This window comes from Branchiostoma floridae, chromosome 6 (genome assembly GCF_000003815.2).
Source record: "Branchiostoma floridae strain S238N-H82 chromosome 6, Bfl_VNyyK, whole genome shotgun sequence".
In the NCBI taxonomy this organism is placed as follows: Eukaryota; Metazoa; Chordata; class Leptocardii; order Amphioxiformes; family Branchiostomatidae; genus Branchiostoma; species Branchiostoma floridae.
The window spans coordinates 25399768-25420069 of NC_049984.1; the positions used below are offsets into that span (position 1 = coordinate 25399768).

The 20302-nt window shown below is 41.2% G+C and overlaps 1 protein-coding gene across 1 annotated transcript in view; it reads left to right on the forward strand.

Moving 5' to 3' along the window:
• LOC118418241 overlaps window positions 1-20302 on the forward strand; it is a 72828-nt gene that overhangs the window by 50021 nt on the left and 2505 nt on the right. The window contains exons 7-8 of the mRNA XM_035824085.1: window positions 18479-19731; window positions 19922-19974. Of these exons, the coding sequence (XP_035679978.1) occupies window positions 18479-19731; window positions 19922-19974 (1306 nt within the window). The remainder of the gene's footprint in view (window positions 1-18478; window positions 19732-19921; window positions 19975-20302) is intronic.

Below are 20302 nucleotides of genomic sequence, written 5' to 3' on the forward strand. Positions count from 1 at the left end.
TTCCCCCTCACAGTAGAGGTTGACTTTCGACATCGCACCTGATAGACCCTGTTTTTTCATGTTTATTTACACGAACTACTGTTCTCTGATTACAGGAAGGATTCACACCATTACACATGGCAGCCCAGGAGGGACATGTTGAAGTTGTGCAGCAGCTGCTGAAGGCTGGAGCAGAAGTGGACAAGGCTAAGCAGGTATGACAGTTTAAAATGAGAATACAACATTTCTTTAGACTTGCCGGTTGTACGAAATGTGCTGCTTTCGGATATTCATTCTCATCAAGTTCTATTGACTTTCAGAACGGAGCCACTCCACTGTTCATAGCAGCCCAGACGGGACATGTGGAAGTTGTGCAGCAGCTGCTGAAGGCTGGAGCAGAAGTGGACAAGGCTATGCAGGTAATATTACTGAAAAAACCTAACAATTTTTTTTTAATTTATTCATTTGCAAATCCATGCCCGTAGGCTAATTGCAATGATACAGACAGTAAAGAGAGTAACAATAACACTCTAGTCAAGTACGATGTACAGTATGTTGTAAAGAAAATTGACTAATGTCAAAATATCATATATGTTACATAAAATATTCTATAGCACTTAGTGAAAGTTGCTTCGCGCCGCTGTGTCGGAAGCGGGAAATTCAGTCATATGATGCTGTATTTAAGATTGCCCTCCGCTTAGTAAAAACTGATACGGGTCACTGCGTCAGAGGGAAACAATTGTTTATTCTCGTCACATTTCATCCTCCCACACAGGATGGAACCACTCCACTATCCATAGCAGCCCATAATGGACATGTGGAAGTTGTGCAGCAGTTGCTGGAGTTTGGAGCCGAAGTGGACAAGGCGCCCCAGGTAAGACAGTTTAAAATGACAGTTTAAAACGTTACATTAGTTCTTTAGACTTGCCGGTAGTCTTTTCCGATACTGGCTTATTCTCATTAAGTTCTACTCACTCACAGGACAGAGTCACACCACTGTCCATAGCAGCCCAGAATGGACATGTGGAAGTTGTGCAGCAGCTGCTGAAGGGCGGGGCAAATGTGGACAAGGCTAAAAACGTAAGGAATGGATACATAAACATATATTATGCATTATATTAAATATGTTACATAAAAGATTTTGTTGCCCTCCACTGAGTAAAATTTGATACGGGTCGTTGTGCCGACAGGAGACAATTGTTCATTTTCACATCATATGTTACTCCTGATTCCACACAGAACGGAACCACTCCACTATCCATAGCAGCCCATAATGGACATGTGGAAGTTGTGCAGCAGTTGCTGGAGTTTGGAGCAGAAGTGAACAATGCTGGTGTGGTAAGATAGTTGAACAAGTACAACACATTTGTCATTGTTTTCTGGTTATTTTGTTCCCTTTCAACAAATACAGCTTACTTTGCGACATCGCACATGATGGTTATTCACATAAATGTCTGCTCTCTGCATCTGATTACAGGAAGGATTCACACCATTGTACGTGGCAGCCCAGGAGGGACATGTGGAAGTTGTGCAGCAGCTGCTGAAGGCTGGAGCAGAAGTGGACAAGGCTATACAGGTAACATAGCTGAAAGGGTAAGAAATGGATAAGGCTATAAATGTTGTAAAGAAAACTGATTAATTCTTCTACTACCAATTTCTGTATATTATATTTTATATTATATTATATATGTTACGTTACATGAAAGATTCTATTGCCCTCCACTGAGTAAAAGTTGATACGGGTCGTTGTGTCGACAGGAGACAATTGTTCATTTTCAAATCATATCTTACTTCTGATTCCACACAGAACGGAGCCACTCTACTGTCCATAGCAGCCCAGAATGGACATGTGGAAGTTGTGCAGCAGCTGCTGAAGGCTGGAGCAGACGCGGACAAGGCCGATGATGTAAGATAGTTAGACAAGTACAACACATTTGTCATTGTTTTCTTGTTATTTTGTTCCCTTTCAACAAATACAGCTTACTTTGCGACATCGAACCAGGTGGTTATTCACACGAACGTCTGCTCTCTGATTACAGGAAGGATTCACACCACTGTACGTAGCAGCCCAGGAGGGACATGTGGAAGTTGTGCAGCAGCTGCTGGAGGCTGGACCCGAAGTGGACAAGGCGCCCCAGGTAAGACAGTTTAAAATGACAGTTTAAAACGTTACATTAGTTCTTTAGACTTGCCGGTAGTACATAATGTGCTCTTTTCCTATGCTCATTCTCATTAAGTTCTACCCACTCACAGGACGGAGCCACACCACTATCCATAGCGGCCCAGGAGGGACATGTGGGAGTTGTGCAGCAGCTACTGAAGGCTGGAGCAGAAGTGGACAAGACTGTTGAGGTAAGATATTTGAACGAGAACGTTCAATTTATCATTCTTATCTGATCATTTTGTTCCCTTTCAACGAGTAGAGCTTGATTTACGACGCAGCACCTGATACGTCTATTCATGTTTATTCATATGGGATTTCATAGGATGGAACCACCCCACTATTCATAGAAGCACATGATGGACATGTTGAAATTGTGCAGCAGCTGCTGAAGGCTGGAGCAGAACGAGATCACTTTCAGCATGTAGACTCGTTATCTTGTGATAGCTGAATCACACTTTCAGTAGCCTCTCTATTGGCCGGGTGCATTAAAGATTGATAGCCAACACCTCCAAATCAAGGGAATTGTTAACATTCTTCATTGTGATAACATGGACCATTTATTGTCAGGCTGAAAGCTTTCTGTTTGTGCCATGATGCTGGTGGCGGGGTTGACTACTTTTCACAGTTTCATGGAATCTAGTACAGTTATGTATGAGTGATTCGGTCTCGCATTTGGAATACAGTATAAAGAAACTGACCTACGTAGGCGGATATATGAGTTGAACATGATAGCAGTATATGGAAAATATCGTTCTGTGTACCAGTAAGAGAGATGTGTGTTTTGGTTCTAATATTCTTAAACAATGCTTCTCTCTCTTTACTGTAGGTAGGACATTTATAACAAAGTGGAATTCATCTTCTATATTTTCATGACATGTAGGACACAGTCTCTGAGTGGCTGGTGTGTTACGGTGACGACCTTTTTCAATTTCAAAACAATATGCAATAATTCTCAGTTTTGTAATGCTGTTTTTAAATGGTCTATTATGAATCGATTTGAGATATTCTTCCATACCAAAGTCAAAGTGTTTTTTATTTTCGAATAGGTTTTTAGTTTGTTGGTGCTTTTGAGCTGTTACCTCCACCCAGAAAGAAATGTGTCTTTGGACGCTCTTTAAATCTGTTCCCAAAATGTTTGGCATTAACAGCGGGGTTAAGCCAAACATTTTGGAACCCATGTCTACATAATATGTCCTGAACGTGAGTAGCTCAGTCATGTTCTTCTTCGACTGAAGCGTCGTAAGCCTTTTTAACAATCCTGTAAGGGTTCGCTTAAAATGCTGGGCTGTCTACCAGGCCAGGCTACCTGGCCTGTCTACCTGGCCTGGCTATTACGTCAGGCTTCTCAGATCCCCCCATTCATAGCCCCATCATGTGGCACTCAGCCAAAATAGCTGATTGACATGCATAGCAATTGCTAATTTCAAACCCTGCCAGTGACCTGAGGTTGGCCTGTCCACTGGCTGGACCCTTCGGGAATGTGTCTGGGAGGCCTTCCTTTACGGGGTGTCAGGAACACATTCAAGTGCTGTACCAGCACTGTGTTTGGTACATGCTTTAGGTTGTTAGACCTAGAAAACAGAGGTCCTGGGTTCAAATCTTTTGACATGTCACAAAATCTGTGCTGATTACAGTACTTTCCCCACTCCAACTTGTACAAGGGGGTTGGAGAGAATATTGGCAGTGGAAGGAGAGGATTGGGCTCTGTCCTGGACACAAAAATTGTACAGTGGATAACAATCCACAGCCTCAAAAAGGCTATGTGACTACCGAGATTGTATATGTCAACATGGCATACAGTCAAACCTGTATTAGGGGCCACCTCTACAGAGGGGCCACCTGTCCATAGTGGCCACTTTTTGTTGGTCCCTTGTGTATTTTATCTACAAGTTACCACCTCTATACAGAGGCCACCTGTCTATAGTGGCCAAATTTGTCCGGTCCCTTGAGTGGCCGCTATAGACAGGTTTGACTGTACTAGCATAGAGGACAAGGAGGTACATGTAATGTTACCCCCTTGGTCAGTACAAGTTTAGCTTTACAGTGATTTATGCTCTTCCTTCTTGTTGCACAAGCTGAGATAGTTTCTGTTCTAGAAGACAGATATTCAATAAAGAAACGAATTTCTGTTGCTGGCAAGCCCATTCTTACACACAAACACACACACATTCACACACACACAAACATACACCCACACAGTACTGGTACTTGTGTTCCTGACACGCTGCAAGCAAGGCCTCCCTTAGACACATCCCAAAGGACCCAGCCAGTGGTGGACAGGCCAGCATCAGGTCACTGATAGGGTTTGAGATTAGCAATTACTATGCCTGTCAATCAGCTATTTTGGCTGAGTGTCATATGATGGGGCTATGAATGGGGGGATCTGAGCAGCCTGACGTGATAGCCAGGCCAGGTAGACAGGCCAGGTAGCCTGGCCTGGTAGACAGCCCAGCCTTTTAAGCAAACCCATCCTGTAATTTGGTAGAGTATGCAATCTTAGCCAGTATTTAATCAGATGTGTTTGACTGTCAACGAATAGAGGTAATACCCATAACTCACCTCTTACAGCGGCATTGACAGAGCTTTTCGGTACATGAAGTAAAATTTTGCAGAAATTTAAGAGCACGTATTCTAAGTCAGGTATTTCATATGAGGTTTTTGGTTGTTGTTATATTCTGGTTCCTAAACAAAGTGTCTGACTGGTATATCACGTTCAGTTTGTCACTGTATTTCTTGAATCGAACAAGAATGGGACGAGTATAAATAGGTGAGGCTTCTGATATATTTCCCAGACGAGAGACTCTAAGTATATCTCACAACTTCTGATCCCAATATCGGGCTGAGGACTGTGGCTATAGATGTTCTGGTCGTTTCATTTTGACATTCCGGAATCCCTTTGAATATTAGCACCACTCTGCATTGTGCATTTATTCCAGTGAACTCACTACAATAAAGTAGCTTTTCAGCTTTTTCCCTCCTCCTGCACCTGTTTTATCCATAGTTTCCGTTATGTGTTTTAATGTAACACTATTAGTGTGCGAATAAATAAACAAACAAACAAACAAAGTAGGATATGTTCAACCAGCCTGTTAAACAGGTCAATAGGTAGGGAAATCGAAGGTTTGGAATTAGATGATAAGAATGATTTCAATTTGAACGACGCCCGCAATGCTTTCAATCTCAATTGACGGCTCGACTAAAAGATCCTGTAGGTGTCATGTCCTCTCCTAGGTAAGACTAAAAGTTTGTTATCTCTATAGTTTGACCCTGACATGTGAAAGGTGAGTGTTTTTATTGACTGTCCGCCCATTTTTTTGAAAAGATCATTACTTTTGTTTTGTTGGCTGCTTATTGATTGATAATTTCCACAGAGAGCAAAATTGGTCCAGTGAACGCAAACATTCTTATAGGCCTGATTCTGATTTTGATACAAGCACAAGATCATCAGCCCAAAATATGCTGTTTACAGGAGTATCTTTTAAGAATAGGGAGTCACAAGATATTGGATTTAACAGGGACGAAAAATCGTTAATATAAAGGTTAAAAAGGAGGGGACTTATGTTACAACCTTGTCTCACCCCGCAGAATGACTGGAAGTATTGTGACATACCATGTGGGATTTTAACGCAATATTCTATGTTGTAATACATTAATTTTATTTGTCTAAAGAAGCTACCTCCAATCCCTAAAGATAGAAGTTTATAGAATAGTCCATTTCACTTTACCGAATCAAAAGCTTTTCGGAAATCCACGAAGCATGCGTATGCTGTTGGTCGATTAACGTTATCGCTTTTTCTGAAATCTTTTCTAAAACCGGATTGAAATGGTGATAGTAGATTTGGGCTTTCAAGGAAATGTTGTAAACGTTTGTTCTAGATAAAAAACAATTTGCCGACACAGCTAGAAATAGCTATTCCTCTGTAGTTGCTAGGATTCGATGCTTCTCCACTTTTATAGATTGGTACTAGACTGCTCTGGCTCCACTGGTGGGGAAAATGGCCAGACTGTAAAATAATGTTGAACATTTTTTATATAGCCGGTATAACCGCCCTTCGGCGTAACACACCAGCTTCGTAGGCACGCGGCGCGGCAATATGATGCTATTGATTTGTTATGGTGCAAATCTACTCAACTCAATTCATTCTTTCTAATCAAGAAACTGTGTTTTCCTTTATCATTATCGTGTATGTGGATTGTTAATTAGCTGCATTGACTTTTACGACCTATCAAGTATAAAAAAAATAGCAGTGGTTCCTCAAAAAGAGTGGTGCAGGTAAAATTTGTCTGGTGCAGGTAATTTGCAATGTTACCTGCACTAGGGCAGGTATGCAGAAAAAAGTATTTCGAGCCCTGTCATAGGATTGTGTTAGCCTCCATAACAGGCTCTCTTGTGGCCTTTTTCTGTTTTCTTTGGGCTCATAATACACTTTTGCTGGCCATTTCTTTTTTTAATGGGTCGCTTGACCATTACTGGCATTAGTCCAAATTGTGAAGTGCTTCCTGTGGACATGTGAATTGCCTCTCACGGACTCACGGAATTATTCCTAACGTGTGTGTTAATAGGGCCAATGATTTTTTTTTAAATCTCCTCTTGCTTTAAGTCACCGAAATCTTCTAGGCTCTACGGGGCCAATGGTCAAGCGACCCAGTACAAAACGAAATGACCAGCAAAAGTATATTATTAGCCAAAAAAGACGGGAAAAGGCCACAGAAAGCCTGCTCTGGAGGCTAATATTTAACAATAGTTAACATATGTTCATTCACTTTAATTGCTACATTTCATTACTTTAATTGCTACATTTCCTTGTTTTTTTGTCAAAATATTTTTTTTTATCTATGATTGGTTATCATACTATTGATTTGTTATTATCCTATTAGATAGCTTCATTTGTGTTACTTGCTATATTGTCCTGTTGTTAACCATCTAATTGTTATTTATTTATGATTTGTTGTCATTTGTTTCCCATTTCAATTACTTCATCCAATGAGAAGATGACAGGTCTAACCCCACTCCATGCAGCAGCAGCATCAGGTAACCTAAACACCGTGAATCTCCTTATCAGTGCAGGAGCAGACACAACATGTACAGCAATCGAGGTATTTGACATGTTTTATGTTGACATTAGATTGACTTCGATATTCTGTAGTGAACAACCTTCAGGACACAGTAGCCTTTATGACTTAGCCATGCAAAGTTTTGGCATGCAATTTACACGAAATTCTGCATTTGACATCATAGCACTCCAACAATGTATATTGCCATTTCATTCAAAGCTGTTCCAATTGTTTTATCTAATGATATACTATATGTTGGCACGATTGGTACATGCAATGAATACACAAATGTTTAGTGAAAAGTAGGCGCTGGTTCATTTTAATTTCACAGATCACAACACCGTAATAGAATTGCACCTTTAAGTTTCCTTATATTGTAAAACAAACTACATGGAACAACTGTTACAGTCTTGATCTATCAAATCGAAGCTCGTATCTGGGGATGTTATTACTCTGTGACACTGGAGGGTAACCTCCAGTAACAGAGTATTGTAATCACTTTGTGCGTTGGGTGTTCGCACCTATATCTCTATGTTCCGTATGCCGCAATCGCATGTGGATTGGCATGTCGTCTGCACTCGGTTAGGAAATGATGCACGTTGTTTTTTTCTCGCCGTAGCTGTTTTTATTATGGATGTAATAATTTCAGTTTTCACCCCTACGCCGTCCGGTATAGTGGTTCAGGTCTTCCTTATGATTGTGCCTTAAGCGTTGTAGTTATTTGATACCGTCAAGCAGATGTTGGCCTCGTCGGAATATGCCATCTCGTTCGGGCTTTGCGTTTCCAATATTGAGGTTGGTTTGACATAGCATACTGTTAACATTTTGCGCGGTTGATAGTCATATGCATGTTATGGTTAAAACGTGTTTGATCTTTGGGAGCCTTTTTTTCGCGGTAGCTATTTTCATTATCGATGTAATAATTTGAGATGTCACCCCTATTTCCCTGGTATTGTAGACCAGCTGGCTTATAGACGCTGGGGTCTGGCAATTACTTATCTCGAAGCAGATATGGGGTTATTTCCACAGCTGTGGTTGACCTACTTTTTAATGTGGTGTGCGTCTCAAGTATCCACTGTGAAGCGCTGTTGTTGTTTCATTTGTGTCGTTCGATTGAGACGCTGACTTAGCTGTGTTTTAAATTTGGCAGTGATAGGTATCGTAGCTTTTAAGTAGGTTTTTTGCCGGTGCGTAGCACCAGCTTAGAGACAGCAGAAGCGGGTCTTTGGATGAATGGATGGATGGATGGATGCATGGATCGGTCACTTTAAACAAATAGCCCTTCTATACGTGCTATTGCGTAACCGAGCCACCATGGCCGAGTGGTCTAAAGCACGGTACCTGTTAGACAAATCTCATGTAGTGTTTCTTAATAGAAGAGAGACCAATTCAGTAATTCGATGTTTAAAAACTCTTTTTTCGTGTGATTTTGTTTAACATCCAGGCTTTTTCCAAAATACGCACCAGCCAGCTTTTTTCAGAAGCTTTCTTGTTTGTATTAGCTGATGTGATGTGTCTTGTGTATGCGATTCACTACTATATAGGTTATACACCACAGAAAACGTCACAACCGACATAAACCATAATTAGGTCACAGAGTATGTTACCTACGGTCACTTGTTGTTATTGTTATTGGGTGGGCCAGCTACTCTCTGTTCGCAGCTAAGGGCTGAATTGTGAGGAGCTTAGATAGACGGGGCTACATTGCAAGAATTTGGAGCGGCTGCCATCCTTGTGCCAAGGACTGTAGGTTTCGAACCACTCACACCAGGATGGAGTGTGTCATCCATTTCTTATACAAACTGTGACATGTAATGAAAATACTGTCTCATGTCAATAGTTCATAAATTACACTAAATGTCTTCATCATTCTTTGTCCGTGAACAAGTCTTTTTATTTTGCTCGTTAGCAAGAAGACACTGGGGAAACAAAATCTGTAAGTCACTATGATGCCGCCGTGGAAGGAAGTCACAATCTTGTTGCCTACACACTGTGGAGTGCCAACAAAACGAAGACGGCTAGCAAAGTATGCTGTTCACATGACATCACATGACAAGCTATGGCTCAGTATGGTAAAACTTGAATTTTGAGTCCAGGAGATCTATGACGTACCTTAATGTACTGTCTGGGGTTACTTGATTGTAAGGAATGTAGTTAAGTCCCACACCCACTATTACGGTGTATAGTGCGGAACCCATTACTGATGCCTTTGATACCCTAAACGCCCCAAACAACGTACGCTGAAACTAAAAAGAGTGGTTGTCTTATTCTTATCTCAGAAATCTGGACACGAGTTTCCCACGGAGCTTTCAGCACACCGGGCCACCATACAAGCAAGGCAGCAAACAGAGAAGGTATTGTGGTCCAACTATATAATCATTTAACTCCACTATACCGTAGCTTTTCTTTCTTTCTTTCTTTCTTTCTTTCTTTCTTTCTTTCTTTCTTTCTTAGTTAAACACATATTTACTGTTATGGCAAAGTTGGGATTCTTAGTTTACCAAAAAACAACAACATTATATAAACATCTAACAGCGACACCTACCGGAGTGAGTGTTCTTACTTACTGTCTTGCAAAATCCTACATTTTTACAAAATCAGTCAAAATTTACCAGATTTAATTAACTAGCCACAGCGGGCCTAATTGATGATTAGTAATTGGATATGGACTACATCGGCTAAATCGGCTGCTAAACAGTATAAGAGTGCCAGATCCCAGACATTTCATTAATTTTGATGCCTTTTAGAAACGTTAACATTAATTTTCAACAACCAAATGGCTTTCCATTTCCCATTGATGGATTCTACTATGAAATTCAAATGATTAAAGTGACGCACTAATTTAACAGACATCACAGCGTTATGACCTCGGTTGCCATAAAGATGGAGAGAGACGGAGCGGATTTTCGACTCTATTGACCTAAATAAAAATTCACAGACAATAAACTAAACATACAACTTCAACCAAACTCTTTCCATTTACCTCGGGGTGTCTATGCTACTTACTCCAAGTGTCAAATTTAACAGACACCAAGGCGTATTGACGTCAGGGTGCCATAAAGTTGGCATAATGCGGTCATACTCATAGGGAAGCCAGAGTGTGTTTTTTTTCACCCTTATAACCTAATTAAAAGCTTCATAGACAATAAACTAAACATACAACTTCGACCAAACTGCTTCCATTTGCACCGTATCTACGCTACGTGCTCCAAGGGACAAATTTAACAGACACCACAGCATAATGACATCAGGGTGCCATAAAGTTGATATAATGCGGTCATAGTGAAGCCAGAGCAGGTTTTCACACTTTAACCCAATTAAAAGCTTCATAGACAATAAACTAAACATACAACTTTGATGAAACTTATTCAATTGCACCGAAGTGTCTGTTAAATTTGTCACTAGGATGACGTAGCGTAGACACCCCGGTGTAAATGGAAAGAGTTTGTTCGAATTTGTATTTTTAGTTTATTGTCTATGATTTTTTAAACTTAATTTAGGTCAATACAGAGGAAAACCCGCTCTGGCTTCTCTATGACCACATATTTCAACTTTATGGCACCCTGACGTCATTACGCCTTGATGTCTGTTAAATTTGTCACTCCAAGTACGTAGCGTAGACACTTCGGTACAACTCAAATAAGTTTGGTGGAAGTTGTATGTTTAGTTTATTGTCGATGAAGCTTTTAATTGGGTTTGAAGGGTTAAATCACGATCTGGCTTCTCTATGACCGCATATTTCAACTTTATGGCACCCTGACGTTATTACTCCTTGATGTCTGTTAAATTTGTCACTCGATGTTCGTAGCGTAGACACTTCGGTACAATTCAAATAAGTTTGGACGAAGTTGTATGTTTAGTTTATTGTCGGTGAAGCGTTTAATTAGGTTAAAGGGTGAAAAACCCGCTCTGGCTTCTCTATGACCGCATTATGTCAACTTCATGGCACCCTGATGTCATTATGCCTTGATGTCTGTTAAATTTGACACTCGATGTACGTAGCGTAGACACTTCGGTACAATTCAAATAATTTTGGACGAAGTTGTATGTTTAGTTTATTGTCTATGCCTGTTTTTTTAATTAGGTCAATACAGTCACTGTGGAAACCCCGCACTGACTTCCTTCTGACCACATATGTCAACTTTATGGCACCCTGACGTCATTATGCTGTGGTGTCTGTTAAATTTGTCCCTTGGAGCACGTAGCGTAGATACTCCGGTGCAAATGGAAGCAGTTTGGTCGAAGTTGTATGTTTAGTTTATTGTCTATGAAGCTTTTAATTAGGTTATAAGGGTGAAAAAAACAACACTCTGGCTTCCCTATGAGTATGACCGCATTATGCCAACTTTATGGCACCCTGACGTCAATACGCCTTGGTGTCTGTTAAATTTGACACTTGGAGTAAGTAGCATAGACACCCCGAGGTAAATGGAAAGAGTTTGGTTGAAGTTGTATGTTTAGTTTATTGTCTGTGAATTTTTATTTAGGTCAATAGAGTGGAAAATCCGCTCCGTCTCTCTCCATCTTTATGGCAACGGAGGTCATAACGCTGTGATGTCTGTTAAATTAGTGCGTCACTTTAATCATTTGAATTTCATAGTAGAATCCATCAATGGGAAATGGAAAGCCATTTGGTTGTTGAAAATTATTGTTAACGTTTCTAAAAGGCATCAAAATTAATGGACCAAACCCGAACGTCGGGGATCTGGCACTCTGGTAAAATACTTTTGCACTGTTATACTGTTTAGCAGCCGATTTAGCTGATGAAGCCCATTTCCAATTACTAATCATCAATTAGGCCCGCTGTGGCTTGTTAATCAAATCCGGTAAATTTTTATTGGTTATGTAAAAATGTAGGATTTTGCAAGACCACTCACTCCTGTAGGTGTCGCTGTTAGATGTTTATATAATGTTTTTTTTTGTAAACTAAGAATCCCGACTTTGCCAAAACAGTAAATATGTGAAATTATGCCTATCAGTTTTCGAAGGAAGCGACAGCTAGTCAGAAATATGTTTGAGAGGACGCAGAAGTGATTTTAATAATACTGTACTTATCTCCTCCACATACACGTACAATGGTACAGTCTGGCCCCCTGTCCCCGGCCTACTGTCCCCGGCCTGTGGTCCCCGGCACCGGGAGCGCTCCTTACCCAGATGGATTCATCTCCGTCGCTCCTGCGTTGAATGACCTGAAATTTGGCACAATTTATAAGAGTAGAGTAGAAAATTTCCTTTGCCATTTCCTGACCAAAACTGTATATTTTTGCCTCCAGTGCCCAAAGGACTTGAAATCTGGTACGGTAGGGCATGGACATTTACTAAAAGGATCCCATCATCATTTCTTGGCCAAAAATCACTTTGAAATTATATATTTGGGCATTTTGCATTGGTTCTACTGACATTTTCGCCCTACCGCTTTCCAGCGTTTCACCATATATGGTAATATGACCTAGAAATTGTTAACCCCGTGTTAATCACTTAGACGCTCGGCCAATAAGCCAATAAGCAACTAGAAGTATCAAATGATACGAGGCTTCTCCACCAAACTGCAAATTTCCAAACATGGAGCTGTTTGGCTAAACTTGTCACGTGATTTGTGGATCGGCCATTGGTATTCTGAAGGGGGTCACTGAAATTCACCATCCTGTGTGATGCGTTAACTGCACTGTCTGCATAGGAAACAGGAAAATGCAGGAAAATATTGTAAACGAATTTAATAGAAACTAGAGTTCGGCGACCTCATACCTCCATGAAAATTTAGAGCTTTTGTAAATTTCATGCAAATGACTACCATGTACATAATTTATGTATGGCGATGTTCATTATTGACTAACGTACACATGTCACAATTATGAAATTCCCAATATTAGTCATTATGTGGATTTGCTATTTCTGTATATATTATGCAAATCAGTTCCTCATTTGCATATTTGGTATCTGCTTATCTGTCACCTATCATAAATTACATGTGTTACATCTACTTAAGTTCAGCTATTGAAAACAATGGAATTGTACAATTTCCTCATTAATTATGCAAATTAAGTCCTCATTTGCATAAAATGTATATCATTATTAACATCTTTGCCTAAGCTACCTGCATGCCAAAAATGATGGCAATCCATCATTCCTTTCTATAGTTATCCTCTTTGGAGTGTCTTGACAAAAACACCCCTGCAGTTCCACAATTAAACGTTAGGGGGCTGAAACTTGCCCCACTTTGCCATGACGTTGAAAGCTATCTACCACCCAAATATCAAAACCATGTCATGTCCGGTACAAGAGATACATTAAAAAACTGCTATGATAGAATAAGCTCATTAATTATGCAAATGTAATCTAATTTTGCATAATTATTATTTTATCTTGTACAGCATTGTCTGAGGTACCTACATACCAAAAATCATGAAAATCCATTGTTTCCTTCTTGAGTTATCCACTTCAGAAGTTTCTGACAAAAATGCCCCTGCTATCCCAAAACCAGACGCTAGGGGGCCCAAACTCATGTCACTTATTCCTGAGCACAAGAGCTATCTAACATCCAAAAATTGGGACCATATCTTGTTCAGAACACGAGATAGCAAAACCGGAAGTGGCGCTGCAGTACCAAGGAAAGTTGCTAGGGGGCCCAAATTCTAATCACTTCTAGCTTTCGTCACCCCCACCAACACACCAAATATGAAACTAATCTATCAAGCCGTTCTTGAGTTATCTTGTTGACAGACAGACAGACAGACACACAAACGCAGGGTAAAATATAACCTCCATGACATTTCATGGAGGTAAAAATACATTATATACAGGGGATATATACAAGAACACAATCGAGCTGACTAAGAAAGCTTCCATACAATTTCTATAACAGGAAAAATAGTTCAGTATATACCAAGAGACGATAATTCTCAATCATATCCACAGTTACAGAAAACTTTTTTTTTTCTTTCAGACCATCGTTCGGACCATCATCACAACAGTCCTGAGTGAATACGTGGGACGAAGATGGCGGGAACTCGGCCGTCGTCTGGGTATCACAGAAGTTGACTTGGACGATATTCAGTACCGGTGCAACATCAACCTGAGAGGGCTGAAGGAGATGACTGTGGAGAGTCTGCAGCTGTGGCTGGACAGACAACCGTACTGGCCAAACATCTTTGACGTGTGGTGGGCACTGCAGGACATGCAGATGGTAGATGTGGCAGGTTAGGAAATGTTCAGAGCATAACAATGCGTTGATTGTTGGAATAAACAGAAGCATTGGTGCTACCTATATTGTTCTTACATACATAGAACTTGGTGTTTAGGACATTGCATATTTCCCTACCTGTACATAGGTTTAGTGGTGTTATGTGATATAACTTTCAGAAATTTCAAGATATCTCTTGGAGTTTCAGCTATCTCTGATCTTTAAGCTGTAGCCCGAAGTAAAAAATATACCCATAAAATGCTGATGATCGCATTTCAGCAGCCACTATTAAGTACACGTGCGTTTAGTGTCTCTTGCGAGTTATCGAGGACTGGAGTTGTTTGTTTGTGGATTCCACCTTGGTCAATAGCGGGGAAAAGTTCCTATTGACAGGCTTGTGTGTCAATAGCCTCTGTCTATGTTGATATGGGCAGTGCATCCCATTCATACACACAAATAAATTGAAATGGAATAAAATAAGATAAGGTGAGATGAGATAAGATAAGATAGGATGAAATACTATTTCCTAAGTATATACCCTAACGATTGCATGCCTACAATATGTATTCATGCATGTTGCAGATATCGTATTTGCGACCGTCCATAATGAGCGAAATCTTGCTGGCGTCAAAGACGAGTGTGAGGAGAACTACGAAGAAGATGGGATGAAAAAAAAACGGAAACTACGACCAGGAAAAAGAACTGGCCAAAAAGAAGGGACAGGTAAAGGTCTATCCATGAAACAACATACACCTAACATATAATACTTAACACGTCTTGGAACTCTTGGAAATGGCATGAAGTCCATGCTATTTGGTCTAAAACATCCGACCTCCTTTTCCAGTGTTCCTTGTTTATGGATAACTTTTTTTAATTATATGTTCTTCGTTCCAAGGATCCTCTGCAGGGCGGATCTAAGGCAGAAACAGGTTCCAAGTCGTCTTCTAGGAGATTTGAGGAACCGTCCGGCTCTGCAACAGGTTAGCAAGTGATAAATATTTCCATTGTTTTTACTGTTCCTGAACACTTTCTTCATCTTGCAGTTCGGTGTCCATCTGGGAGTTCATTAATTTACCTTGGTGTCCAGTGCTGAGGCCGATTCGACTGTTAATTCAGCACTGGAACAACAGTGCGGAACCCGCTACTTTTGTACACTTGCCTTGGTCAGAAGTAAGACTAGGTTGACTGCAGTTTACATTAATCCATAAGACCATGATGCTTAGTGGTCGTATAGGGAACCGGTTCACACAATGGACCGATCCCGATCGAACGTCATGTCGAACAATAGAACAAGGTGGAACCCCCTATTCTATTTCGAACACCTCCGTCAAAAATAGCCCCAGTTGAACAGAAATGGCCAAAGAAAAATGCTATGCTATTCTTTGTTGAAGACTACACCCACCGAGTATAGGTATTGTGGGAGCGAGAGCCACTGCATAGCATTACATTGTTGGTGGGCAGGATGCACGTGTAGAGCAGGGTATGTATAAGACACGGGACTCTGCACTGGCAGACTTTGTAAAAGTGTCCCATTATTTGGTGCGTAGTACAAGCTCCCTCTCCACGAGTGCCTGAGCTGCTTTCTTCTTGATTTCGCTTTTATCATGAGCATGCATGCAGTTGTTATGCATGCAACAAACGTAGTAGAAACCCAGTCACAGATAGATGTACCCTGGTTTTCACCTGCATCGACCGTATGTCAGAAACCGGACACTTCTGCCCACCAACAAGGTAAAGATATGCGGTGCCTCCCGCTTCGGCTTTGACTGAAATTATGTCGCCCGTACTACAACAATATCAGCCCCCTCCTGAGATGACTGTACCCAGTGGATGTAGCCCTCAACAAAGAAGTCAACGCATTTTTTTCGGCCTGGTCTGAGAGGATTTCAGGGTCAAAGGAGCTAAACCAAAGTCAGTCGTTATAATCAGCTAAACATCGGCGGTGACCAGTTCTGTCTGACAAGTGCCGTTTTTGACGGAGGTGTTCAAAATAGAACACAATCGAACAGGGGGCGGGGCTCCGGGATCGGTTCATTCATTTCAGTCAATACATGATGGCCATTGCTGTTTTATTTAGGATCCTCAAATTCTGCAGTAGTGCCGATCGAGATAGAGATGGGAGGCCCGGAACTGAGAGCCCTGTACGACCGAGCCTGCGAGGAAGGGTACACGGAGGTCTACAATACCCGACTTGTACTCGTAGGCAAGTTTGGTAATGGCAAATCTAACCTGTGTAACAGTCTACTTGGAGACGAGTTTGACCCAGAATGGAAAATCACTGATGGCATAGCGATCCACCCATGTGTCATGACCCAGGAACAGCAATGGAAAAAACTTGAAGGTATTTCTCAAGAAATGTTGTTCAACGCTTAAGCTTCATATTGTGATTCATCATGAAATGTTTATGCAAGGACAATGCATTATGAAGTAGAGCAGATTCGTATTGTGAAAATGCTGAAAGTTGTCGCGATTTCTTAAGAGCACTTTGCAAACTTCTCATTTGTAGGTCAAGAGGATCATTTTCCACATGCTGTTGCAAAAGTAATGAAGAAACTGCGGCACGAGAGACAACGAGCAAAACAGCCGAAGTTACCAACCATAAGGAGCCAAAGCCAAACTAGCTCAGACGCCATGGACACAACAGGTAGTAATAAAGACTTTTTAATTCAGAAAAGCAGAAATGCTGTGGATATTTCTTTCTATCGAAACCATTGTCCTCATCTATTACTTGGAATAGATATATATCTTGTATAGATATACTTCCTTTTCTGTTCAAAGTTGAAGAACAATGTAGACCTTATTTGTACTTTAACAATAATATCGTTGCCACATACCGTGTCATTGCAGACACAACGAAGAAGACAAGGACTGCAAGAAAACGAGGAAAAGAGCCCAAAGCACCTACCAAAGACAACAGGAATCAACCAGAAGCTGACGTGTTGGGCACTACAGGCACGTTTATCCGTTTCATATACTTTTGTTTTGATTTCTGCTCCGTTTTCTTAGCTAAGTTTTAATTCATCCTGAAAAACTATTAGCGCTCATTCGAAACCCATTTGTTTGCAGTGATGAGTAAACCTGTGGAACAAAGTCAAGATTCACCCCCATCTGCACCGAAGAGACCACGGCTAACAATCGCTGAGACACTGAACGCTTATCTTAAGGCGACAAAAATCTTCAGGAAACAGGATGACACATCCAATGTCACAGGCACAAAAGAGCACCCCCAGATTTCTATCTGGGATTTTGGGGGCCAGGAGATTTTCTACAGCACTCAGCAGGTCTTCTACACCCACCGGGCAATCTACGGCATGACCATGGATCTCACCAAACCCTTAGACAGCCCTGCGGACATGTCCACTGATGATGGTCCGACTAGTCACTGTCACAAGGAAAAGGGTAAGTACAGGGGGTAGGGTTTAGGGTTATATTCAGCGTGACGTAGGTGATACTTTTAGTCATACTTTTAGTCATGTGCTCCATATATGTCATTCAGCATTTAAAACATTACAAGTTGTCATCTAGATTTTGAGAACTCAAATGAACTTTTGTTTTAGGCAATTACAAAAGTTTAATTGGTTTTGTACGATGTTGAGAGTCTTTGCCATTACAGAGGGTAGGGGATACATATAAATAAGATACATCGTTTGTTTCTCCTTTTTATGCACCTGTACGCGACAAAGACTTCATCGACTATCATCTGGAGTCCATACGGGCACACACAAGACCAATACTGCCAAAGCATGACGTTGGACGAATTCCAGCAGCAAGGGACATTGAACCACCTGTGATGTTCATATTTACAAAGAAGGACCAAGTTACCAAAGTTGGTAGTCTTTAAGCACATGTTTGCAATAAAAAATGGCTTACTTTTCATATTCTTTTATTTGTGGGAGCTAGTGTTGGAATCATTGTGAATTTATATCTTTATACGCCTTGCTAATACTCTTATTTTTTGACGATTTAAAGTATTCAAGTACATGTTTCATTACTCTCTAGGTACTTAGTAATCTGTATTCGGTAGATGACAATGATGACATACTCTGTTTCGTGTCCTCACCATTCATTGTAATTCTAATACAGAAACTATTCCTCTCCAGGAAACCATACAGAAGTTTCACAGTGACACAAGAAACCACCTGAAAGGTAAGGTCATTGACAAGCATGTTATTGACATGTACTTTTCAGTGGACAACACAAAACGGAACCCAGAAGATCCAGAAGTGTCAGAACTGAGAGGATTCATCCTTAATCTGGCCAGACAGCAGAGCTACATGGGAGAGAGAATCCCTGTCAAGTGGTTAGAGTTAAAGTCTAAGCTGCAGGACATGTACAAGGAAGGTAGGAGATACTGCAGCCTACAAGAAGTCATGGAAGCAATCGGCAGTCCGCCCAAGACAACCACACCAGAAGAGAACGCCATCAGTATCCTGACCTTCTGGCACCTTTGTGGCGACATCATCTACTTCCCGGTCCAGAACCTCCGCAACTTCGTGATCCTGGAACCACAGTGGTTCGTGGACGTCTGCAAAACCATTATCACCATCCCACAGTACCGAGATCGTGAAGTGAAAGATGAATGGGATAGGCTGCAGGAGACAGGGGAGTTGCGAGATCACTTGATAGATTACGTGTGGAGTCACCGAGAAGAAGCCCTGCGGTACAACTTGATGGAACACAAGCAAGAGCTACTGGACATGATGGAGAAGTTTGATCTGGTCCTTCGATGCTATGGACGCAGCGGAGAGGTGAGCGGTCCAAAGTGTGATCTCTCCGGGGAGACAACGTACTTCGTTCCATCATTACTCACGTCTGTGAAGGATGAGAAGAAGCTCTACCCACCCGGTACAACATGCAGCAAGCCGATCTTCATCGTGTTTGACGGCAAGTTCTGCCCAGTTGGACTGTACCATCGGATGGTCATCAGCAGCATGCGCCGCTACTTCAGCGTCAAACCACAGCTGGCGTATGCGTCATGTACAAAGTTCATTACAAATAACCTTAAGAGGCAGACCTTTATCCTCACAAAGGAAAAGTTCTTCCTGAAGGTTGAATTGGTGTCTTCAGTGAAGGATGAGACAAGCTGCTTCAGTCATGGCCCGAGCGTGAGGGAAGGTCTGGAGGAAGATCTGAAGGACATCATCAGCAAGTGGGTCCCAGGAATCCGGTACAAGTGGTGCGTCAGGTGCTGCTGTGAGGGCCACAGGGAGAAGGAAGATGCTGACAGTTTCCTCCCTATTGACGAACTCAGCGCTACCGAACACTTCAAGAGCGGTGAAATCGTCTGTGAGACGTACGCACCTGCAACTACAACCGTCAAAGAAGCTGGCCTTTCCGACTGGTTCCGAAACCCGTTAGTGATCATTTCTATGCTATCTGTTGCTTTCAGGGATAGTTTTAAAACATTCATAGTTAATTCCAAGTGTATGGTGATTAATGTTTTAACATTTTTGGCTAGTCCTTTCCACATTCCATATACACTTAAGAAGAGCCTGATACGATAACTGTTTTGTGATCTATCTTAACATATCTCATTATTGCAGACTGCCGCAAACTGCAGATGAAACGTTAACTCATCCAGGATGCCTACCGTCAGGTAAAATTATCAGATGTGTTGTCTGTACGATTTGTTCTATTCTTGCATGTATTAACACTCTTGTGATGTCCAAAAGACTAAGTATGTAAAGGTTTGCCCTGTTTCTCACTGAAATGTGTGTCAAATTGGATACTGCTATACGAAAAATGTTTAAAGGTCAAAATCTTACCTACCTCCAGTACTGATGCAAAATGAAAATTAGATTTTAGAGGACATGTTGATGATGAGTTTTGGAACATTCTGTGCAAACAAATGCTGTTTTGTTTGTATCCATATGTACTGAACACTGAAAGAAAGGAAGGTTAGATATTTGAAAATAATTGCCGAT